This window comes from Colletotrichum fioriniae (assembly GCF_027942845.1).
Source record: "Colletotrichum fioriniae strain IMI 355084 chromosome Unknown scaffold_23, whole genome shotgun sequence".
NCBI lineage: Eukaryota > Fungi > Ascomycota > Sordariomycetes > Glomerellales > Glomerellaceae > Colletotrichum > Colletotrichum fioriniae.
Genome location: NW_027076859.1, coordinates 74,047 through 84,276, shown reverse-complemented (window position 1 = coordinate 84,276; position 10,230 = coordinate 74,047). Strand labels below are relative to the sequence as shown.

Sequence of the window (10,230 nt, the reverse complement as noted above, 5' to 3'; positions counted from 1 at the left end):
GTATGCTTCGTTGTTTAGTATTGCTAATAAGTATTATAAAAAAATAAAATATTATTATTTTTTATATACTTTTCTATTTATTATATAAGTTTTAGTTTCTTAATATTAAGTACTTTAGCTTATTAAAATACTTATATAATAAAGAAATTAAAAAAAATAATATAAATATAAATTTTATATATTATAAAAAAACGACTTCTTTCTTATTTTTTAAAAATAGTATTCTTTATTTTAATAAATAAAAATAATATATAAACTAGTTTAGCCTTATATAATAATAAAAATCTTTAACTAAAGCTTTTTAATAATTAATTTAATATTAAATTATATTTTTAATTTAGGGACGCGTTATATTAAATTGTTTATTTATTATAATTTAATAAGTATTTTTATTATATATATTTAGAAATTAATTAGCTATTCTTTATATATTTTCTTATTATAAAAAGAACTTTTAATTAATTAAATTAATAACTTATTTAAAAAACTACCTCCTCTTTTATTATAATTATTTTTTATTAAATTTAATTATTTTTTTATTTTTATATAATATATTTAATATATTAATAATAAAAGTTTAATTTAGAAATTTTAAAAAATAAAAATAGCTCTTTATATAAATATTTTTAGATCTTTTTAATAACTTAAAAAGTAAGAATAATTTAGCTTTTATTTAAAAAAGATTATATATTTATATATAAAGAAAAAAGTATTTTAAAAAATAAAAAGAGTAGAATTATAAGGACGTGCGTCGCTCGCTATAATATATTACTCGCTATATAAGTACGTTAAAGGTTTTTTATTAATAAAAAAAGACTAAAAGAGCTAGTATTTAATTATTTATATTAAAATTTATAAACTATTGTTTTGTTTTTTTTACTTTTTTATATTACTTATAAGCTTTATTTCAACTAAATAAACTATTAAATAAACTACTAAATAAAGTTATTAAACCTATATAAGTAAATGTATTAATATAAAAATAACTAGCGTATTAATAAGAACTTACTTATTTAATATATAGTTAGTAATTAATGAGCTAATAATACCTTTTAATAAGTTTATCCCCTTAGGCTAGGCCGTTTTTTTAATTAGCTCGATATTATAACTATTATAATTAACATAAATACGCTTAAAAAGTAATAAAATACTTTTTAATAATATAGAGTTTAGCTATATAATAATATAAATATTATAAATAACTAGGCTAATACTAATATTAAAATATAATAAATTAATATTAACTTAGTTATAATAATTAAAATAAATAAATTAAAAAATAGAAAGGGTTAAAATAATAAGCTAATACTTAAAAATAGCTTTTATTAACCCCGCTAAGTAATAATATTATTTATATAAAAAAAAGATTATATTAAACTTAGTTATTTATATAAACTAATATTAAGAGGTTTTATATATATCAAAGTAAGTAAAGCTTATTTTTTAAATAATTAAAAATAATAAAAGATTAAGAGTTATTAATAAAAAAGATAAAATAGTTAAGTTAGTTAATTTTAAAGAGTAATTAAGTATAGAGCGTAATATACTTAGTTTTTTTTAATATATAATGTATAATACGGCCTTAGTAGAGTACTTTATTAGGGGGATAATTTAAGCTATATTAGTATAATTAATAATAATTATAATTAGTTAGAAAGTTTATTAAAATATATAATAAAAAATATAATATTAGCTCTAATAAACTAACTTACTTAAGAGCATAAAAATAGCCCCTAATAAGGCGGGCTAGAGCTTGAAGTGTAATAATTAAATATAAAGCGTAATATATTCGGTTTTTCTTAATGCGTAATATATAGTACGGCCCGGGTGGATTACTCCGGTAGAGAGATTAGTTAATTTACAGTTATAAACTTTGTTCAAAAAAAATAGAAAATTTAAAAAGAAATAGTTTATTAAATTAGTAAAAGTATTCATTTATCAATATTATATATTAACACTATATAAATATATGAAGTAATATTTAAATAGCTAATAAACGTAAAAATCTAAAATTAATACTCTTATTATTTTTTATAACCGAGTTTTTATTTATTTTTAATTCTTTATTTCATAAGGTTTCTCTTTTTTGATTACGGATTAATTAATAGTAAATTTATGTATTATAATAATCATTAAAAGTAATAAATAAAAAAATAAAACATTTTATAATAGCAGGGAATACTTACTAATACTATATATAAATATTATATATTTATATTAAAAACTACTTAAGTAACTAGTTAAAATAGAAATCAAAACATAAATAAATATAAATTAATCAGTTCATAATCATAACTCATAAATGCTTGAATAAATTACTTTTGGTATGAAGATTTCAAAAATTAATATTAAGGTTAATTATCAAAGTGGTAGTGAATTGAATGGGTGTAGATTAAAGCGTTCGCTTTTTCCTAGTCCCACGGTGCCCGGGCACCTTTGTGGCGTGTTTAACGCCACCTTAGTAAGCGCGGCGACATTACCGTGGCGCGGTTAGACCACGTTATGAAATCCTCACCGCCGTACGGAGTAGGAGCTCGTAGACCAGCACATAACGGTCAATTTCGCAGTTGCGGGCCGTCGCTACCTAAGACATCTGCAACCTCGACTTTCCACAACATCCAAGACGTAATCAAAGTAGACCACCCAGAAATCATGCCTCGCAAGGGGAGTCAAAAGGTTAAGACGGGATGTGTTACTTGCAAGTAAGTCCGCGCCGAACCCGCGTAATATGCGTCTCGTCTCGTACCTCGCAGAAGTTGAGCTGATAATGCACGAGAGTCCGGAAAGTCAAGTGCGACGAAAATAAACCAAGCTGTTCTCGCTGTACGACCACTGGTCGCATTTGTGACGGTTACGGTTCACGACTCGCCCGTCCACCCCAGCCCACTCCCGAAGGAGTGGCTTCCCTGTCTCAGCCACATATTGTTTTCCCAGGTACAACGGCCAAGGAGGGCCGCGCTTTGCAGTACTTCTGCGAAGTGGTTGGGCCGTCCATGTCTGGTACTTTGGACCCCTACTTCTGGACACACCTTGTCATGCAGCTCGGTGCCAATGAGCCCGCGGTCAAGCACGCTCTTGTCGCGATAAGTGGTCTTTTTGAGCAAGCCGACGGTTTGCAGCAAGACATCACTACGGGCCAGCGACTCGTCCACCAGAGACAGGCATTGCACCACTACAATGCAGCAATCCGGGAGCTCAAGACCAAGGACTTGAAAGAAAAGCAGGTCGTTGTGCTTGTGGTCTGCCTTCTATTCATTTGCATTGAGGCCTTACGGTCAGATGTGCAGTCGGCTGTACGGCACGGTCGACACGGGATCGAAATCTTGAAAGCCGCCTTGCCTAACAGCGGGTGGATCAAAGATCACTTGCTACCCATTTTCCGCCGGTTGAGCGTGTCAGCTTTCTACTTCAGCGATAACGACGGCACGTTTCTTGACATGCCCGATTTGTGGGAGCCTGCCCCACGCTCCTTTTCAACAGTGTATGATGCTCAGCACATGTTTGACGTCATCATCGCCCGGATATCGCACCTAACGCTCGTTATTGCCGAGACAGGACAAAAAATAGCTGTTGAACGAGAGGGGACCAGAATACAAACCCCTTGTTCTGACGACCACAGAGCTGAACAAGCTATTGTCAAGAATCTTTTGGAGAAGTGGCTGTATCTGTTTGCCCAGCTCATCGCCCGAATACATCATATTGATGCGAGCGGGAAACGCTTGAGTTCCCAAGAGCAATATCAGAAGAAGAAGATGCAAGTGTTCATGCTGACTCGCTACGAGGCCGCTCGAATCTGGATCGAGATGGCATTTGACGGAGACACACCCAGAGCCAGAGACAGGTTCCTACCGAACTTTCAAAGGGTCTTCAAGCAACTTCAATGGCTTCAGTCCCAGATGCCACACGGTGTCCAGACTGCCACCGGAAAGCAGTCGCCGCAGTTCATGTTCGAGATGGGGTTCACAGCCATCATCTTCTATTTCGTGTCCGCATGTCCTTACCCTGACATGAGGCTCGAATTCTTGAGATTTATGCAGCTTTTTGGGCTACCGAAAGAGAACCTCTGGGATCGAGACGTTCTGGTGGCCGCTGGGAGAAAGATTATCGAAGATGAGAATGGCATCAAGCTGGAAGACTCAGGGCGTTCACCTGCTTTGCTCTCGAGCCCCGGCTCCCTCAGAGATTTTGCGACGGTAGGGTCATCGAAATCTCCACAACCTACCACACCCTTATCAGGTGTCTTCTCACCGCTCGCGGAGTCTGACTCTCTGGTTGATGATTCTTCCTCATTTGTCTTCAACAAGACACTAAAGTCACATCCCTGGTGCTCTATGCCTTGGAGTATTCAGATCGGTTCACGAGAGACTACGGAGAACGGGTCAATGAACACAAGTTCAGGCCGATAAGATTCTTTGTCTAGCGTACTTAGTATCCACAAATACTTAATTTGACGATAAATCTTCTGCAATGATTCCCAATTCACTTCCAAGGTTGAAACAGAATGAATTGTAACATCCCTCGCGGATTTATCTCGGGGTGTATATTTCTCTTTTGTAGAAGGGCTGTTTAGACCTAATTCGACGAATCCATCAGAACGCTATTTGAAGCACTGAAATGCCAAACTCAAGTTCACCTTGAGGTAGCTATAAACGAGTGGGCGAAACACTGGAAGTATTCTACGTCATCAGTCTTTTGACTGTAATGCTATCGGAAATGGGTTTTCTCAGGGCTGAGGCTTTTACTACGTTGCCGCTACTTCTCGTCGACCAAGGGAATCAGTACGAAGTAACATCTTTCATGGACAGTTCAGGCTATAGTGTAGGGCCACTTACCTCAGAAATAAGAACATGGCCAAAGGTAGGTTGTCACTGCTTGGCATGCTATATCGTGGCATATAACTCTTATCTGCCAAATCCTCTGGAGCAGGCTGAAGCATTGGCCGGCCCAATCATGGACCTTTAGGAAGTAGACACTCTAAATGGTCCATCTATTTGATAAAGAAATATTACATAGTTGACCATTCTGAGAATTATTTCCCTTATTTGATCTAACTTAGCTTATCATGGGTATAAGTCCAGACGCAAAGGCTGATATTTTGCTTCCTTTACGCTCTGTACATACGTATTCTTCTAACTCAAGACAGTGAAACTATGAGTTTTCAGTTCGACCTTTCGCCGCGCAGAGCAATTGGCACCGGCTATAGGCTATAATCTCCGTCACATATCCGACTTGTCCCAAAGGCTCAGAAATGCACTTGAGTACCAGAATGCTGTCCGCGCGCTTGTTCATTTCGGACAGCCACTTTTCGTTTTCTTGAGTTACTTGTACTTACACATCATAAAGGCGTTAATATATGGTAATGTCTTTAGGGACATGCCTAGTGATAATGGAATACTGGGAGACTTCGCAGCTGAAAACAAGTACTGAAAATTAATCCCCGATATAGCAAACGCGTAGCCTCATTGCGCCTCTCGCTGTCTTTACGATCCCAATAGGAGAGATATCTCGATGTGTTAGATTGCTTTATGAGTCATTTCTATTTGAATCACACCACATCTTTCGAGATTGGTCTAATCATCGTGCGTGATGCCTACTGAGATGAAACATAGGTGCGTATGTTCTTCCCACCGAGACACAGAGTCACAGAGTACGTAAAGATAATGAGGGCGTATATCCCACCGGAGGCGCAGTGATTGTTAGATCCACTTGAGCGACATCCGAGTCGAGAACTTGACTAGAGCTTTATATTGCTTGGAACAGGGCTATTCCTACTTCGGCGCTGTCAAGAGGGTTTCCTCCAAGGAACACCGTATATCTGATTGGTGGAAGAACAAAACTTCTCTCATCAGCCTTTGCGTGCTTCTAAGGAAGTTCTTCGCCAATTCTTTCAAGGTAAAACGGCCTAGACACTCCTCTTTTTTCTGATAGGGAAATCAGGGTATCCGTTTTCGTCCCCTGGTTGAAGCGTAACACTTGTAAACCTGAGTCAGAAGCTCTTGCCGGTGACCCATATCCTTCGTCCTAGGGATCAATTTCCACCAAATGTGACCAAAGACCGGTTGGAAACAATGCCGTTAGGCGCGGAACTCCATGATCGGCAGCTGGTCACAAGTTCGTTACAGCACAAACCTACATGTACCCTCGCCGGTTCCTGGTGTCAGCTCCACAGTCCCAGTCCCATCGGACGGCGCCCAAAACTCGCATCTTCCGGGAGAGACCGGAGTCCAATATGGGTCTCAGAAGACTAGCCCCTTGTGCACATGATCACTCTATCCGTGGCAGAGCAAATGTTTCCTTCCCGAACGAACGGCTCCTTGACTCGTGCTTAGTGTGACTCCCTGAACCCTGCAATCTACATCAGTGGGCAAATGAGCAGCAAAGAGCAAAGCCCTTGCTTAGATGAATTTGCCATGATACACACTGAAAGTCATAGCTCATATTGGCAACTCTGACGGCGCTGAGAATTGGTCTCTACGAGCACGTGGGCAAGAACATACCCCTGTCAAAGGGGACCCCAGCTTGTCTGAGCACAAGCCCTACACCCCGCAATGCTGGATCCGGCCAAAGTTGGCAGCAAAGCTTGGCATGCAAGGCCGTCACAGCGACTCTGAGATTAAGTAGTATTTTTACCTTAGTCATATGTAAACTACGTGAGATATCGTGTCAAAAGGTTGGCTTCTGAAAACACCCATGCCTACTCCTATCACTCTGGAGGACCAGCGTCTTTATATCCATCCATTCTCAAGTTACAGCTCTCGCTGGCGGCGGGACCACAGGAAAGAAAGATGGTGTCGTTAAGATAAGGAATAGACCTTTATACCTTAACAATAATCGCGCGGTCATAGCCACAAATTTACCTTTTTCTTTTTTTCTTTTTTCTGCTCTTTGCCCACCAGTCAAAAGCCAGATGACGCCAAGTAAAAGTTGGCTTGTGCGTAGGTGCAAACCTAATTACGCCAATTCGTTAGCAAGCAAGCAAGAATCAAGGTTACAAGTCAGGAGAGAGGTTCATTCGATATTGCAGTCGTGCTTCACTATGCTGGATTTAGACTAATTACACTCAAACAAAAGCACATCCTGGCCTCTAGAGCAGAATCCAAGTACAGCGCCATGATTGCGCTGTCGAGACAAGCACCTCTGTCACAATTTCAGCTCGCCTCAGCTCCCTGGCTACCGCACTTCTTCTCGCAGTAGTAGGTTATCTGAGAAGGCCCAGTGGTCAGCGCTGGTGACATAATTTCAAAAGTTACTGTGACATACCTCGTCTCCGCCAATATGCCAGGCATTGGAAACGCACTGAAGGCCATCAAAGTGACAGTCGGGGCATCTGTCCCACTGTTTGTTGCCGGTATTGCGATTTTTATAGTAATTGCAGGCACACTGGGTCCCAGCAGTGTCGATCTCGTATTCCGTCCATGAGCCGTAAGTGATGCCGTAGGGTGTCCCATTTCCAGTGCTGCCACGCTGCCTGTTCTTGACGCAGACAGCTGCGTTATGCAGCTTTGCGAAAGCGCTGAAGTCGAGTTAGCAATACGACATAAACGATAAATTGCCCCAAGGTTGTGTGTGTGTACATACACTGTGGCAAAGACGGCAAAAGTCGCAAGGGTAGAGATTTGCATCTTAACGTTAGGAACAGGAAATGAAGTAAGATAGTGAGTAATGGGCGCGAAGAACGCTCGTTCAGCTAGAGGAGAAGAGATTGATGAGGAGGTTTTCTGCTGAGAGCAATTTGATCTCTTTCCGGCAGAACAGCGAAACCACAGGTTGAAGTAATCCTGCGGTCTGTTATTCCAGAATTAGTGAAAGTGAGTGACGATGGCTGTCCTAAGACCACCGGATTGGAATCTCGTATATCATTATCAAATCCTCTTTCCGCATCAGGGAGTTTGTAATCTATTAGATACTGTCTGGTGAGAGCATTACTCGCTCGTTGCACCGTTGATCCCACATTTTTGTTCCTCAAGACAAATCGATGTGTAGATGATTGCTTGTTTTATCGGAAAGAAGCTGACTGGTCGCGTATTCCTTCTCGTGACGGCTGCTGAGTCGTGTTGTATTGGATCTTGCTAAACTCGATTAAGCAGGTAGTTCGCCTGTGTATGAGAACAGCACTCAAGCGGCAATTACAAGAGACATCACGTATTGACTTCACGTGGGCAGGTAAAACTCCACCTGGCCGTCAGGGCATTCAGCAACCATCTGTTGGCCCATGCCTACAGGGACCATGCCTGACTAGTGACAGACATTCGGACGAGCACAACCGCGAGCCCACGTGGATTCAACGACCACGAGAATGCTACCAACAGTTCATCAGCCGATCAGAAAGTATTGCATGAGTCGGTAAGGAGAATACATACCACTCCAAGAATATTTATAAAGCCTCAGAATAATCCCACAAAGGTCATTTGCTATCTCAACTCTCGTATCCTCATCTATCAGACCCTCACTCGTGTGTAATACTTCTCTGTCGTTTCCCTCAAGATGGTTTCTATCTGGATTGCCTTCCTCTCTGCGTTTGCTGCTGCAGTCAGCGCTGCGCCAACCGCCATTGCCGACAACAATGATGCTACCCTCAACATCACCGACACCTTGGATCGCAACCTCCGCAACGGCGAAATTATCGTTTTCGGAACGGGTGGTCGAAGTACGCGAGTCTCAATCTGCATTTCTGGTTTATCATGCTGACTTCTCAATTTGTTCTGAAGCTGCCATCATCACCCAGGACACCTGGAAACTTTTATTAAAGGTTGAGGGCATTGAGGCTGAGACTCCAGAGATTGACCATGATTTCCTTAGATCTGGTGATGAGTTCTCGGAGATATCCGTGAATCACACTGATCTCGCGCTTGGAAAACGTGACTGCAACAGCAACTATCAGACCGTTGTTGATCGCACTCAGCGCTTTGTTGACTGGGATGTCCAAATGTCTCCTGTTGTAATCGGCGCTGGCAGTAAGGGTATTGACATTACCATTTCCAAGTCATACTCGATTGCGAACAGCGTCCAGGTTTCTGCTGGTATTGATCTTGGTCTCATCAAGGACCGACTCAAAACTAGCTTTGGGATCAATTACTCGCGTACTTGGACGACGACCCAGGGCTACCTCATTCGCGGCACCGTCGATAATGGCTACACTGGTGTCGTTATTACTCGCCCCTGGACCAACCGTAAATACGGTCGCACCTTCCAGGGTTGCGTTGGAAGCCTCCGACAGACTGGAACTTTCATGGCTGACAGCCACGAGGTATGCGAATTCTTGCGCTGTAGTCGTACCGACTGAGGCTAATTACTCTATCGCAGGACGGCTCCTACGAGGGCGTTACTTGGGTCGGTGGTGCCATTACTGCCTGCATCAAGAGACAAAACTCCATCCCATTGTCTCGGTGTAATGGTAGCGGCAACTTCCGATAATCAGTTTGGGGCTGTCTTCCAGAAGAGTCACGTTTACTGAGTTGGTCTGAGTCTCAGTCACTCAGGCTAAACTGGAGCGACATCCTCCACTGTGGCCAGCATCATGGCTCCTTGGGATTGGACACATACTGGGAGGGATTGATCGATCGTGTCCAAAGTACGTGTACGAAGGCTGCGGGCTGGGCCTTTCGGCTTTTGGTTGAATGCAACAAACACTGAATCGCGTCGGTTGTTAGTGAATAAATACCCTGCTATGACTATTGTCAACTTTGTTTAGCTGGAGTGCTTCTGAACACATCCTTTGACTGAATTACCTACTTATGATTGGGGCCCGTCGCCGGAGTCAACATGGCGTAAGCAGCATTGACTTTTGCAGGGGACTTCTGTACAGCTAAGGCAATCGCAAGAAGTGCTTGCTCGCAAGTGCCTTGACCAACCTGCGTAACTAAGCCTGGGATACGTTCATCTGTGATAATAAGTTTCTCTAGGTACTCTCGCAAACCAACGTAGACAAACTATCAGACGTCTAGTATTCAGACACTCTGAATGCGTTCATTATACTGGCCTCCTGAAGACGCAGACAGTTTACCTCGCCCCGGTCTTGTCTGAAGTCTTCCGTTCCAGCAAAAAGCAAGTCTCATATGAATGATCGCGGCATCGCGACATTCTCGGCTGCGGGTGGGGGAAGATTGAGTAGTTTTCAGTCCTTAGTACTTCCCGCTGCACTCTTGTGAATGCCACTAGACCTATGCTGAAATCGAACTAGCACTACACCAACAATCCCTTATGCCGATGTCAACCGCCTAAAGCTTATCG

General features: G+C 40.9%; 2 protein-coding genes across 2 annotated transcripts; both read left to right on the top strand.

The window, feature by feature from the left end:
* Positions 1-2,934: 2,934 nt before the first annotated feature.
* On the top strand, positions 2,935-4,406 carry N0V96_012175 (uncharacterized protein; the record flags this gene model as incomplete). The annotated part of the gene is made up of 1 exon (XM_053199450.2): positions 2,935-4,406. A coding segment is annotated over one exon (1,472 nt), but the record flags the coding sequence as incomplete, so codon positions are not given.
* Positions 4,407-8,484: 4,078 nt separating this feature from the next.
* N0V96_012174 (uncharacterized protein) lies at positions 8,485-9,283 on the top strand (the record flags this gene model as incomplete). The annotated part of the gene is made up of 2 exons (XM_053199448.2): positions 8,485-8,647; positions 8,709-9,283. 2 exons carry the CDS (start codon positions 8,485-8,487, stop codon positions 9,281-9,283), a joined length of 738 nt encoding a protein of 245 aa, XP_053043105.2.
* Between the last annotated feature and the right edge of the window lie 947 nt (positions 9,284-10,230).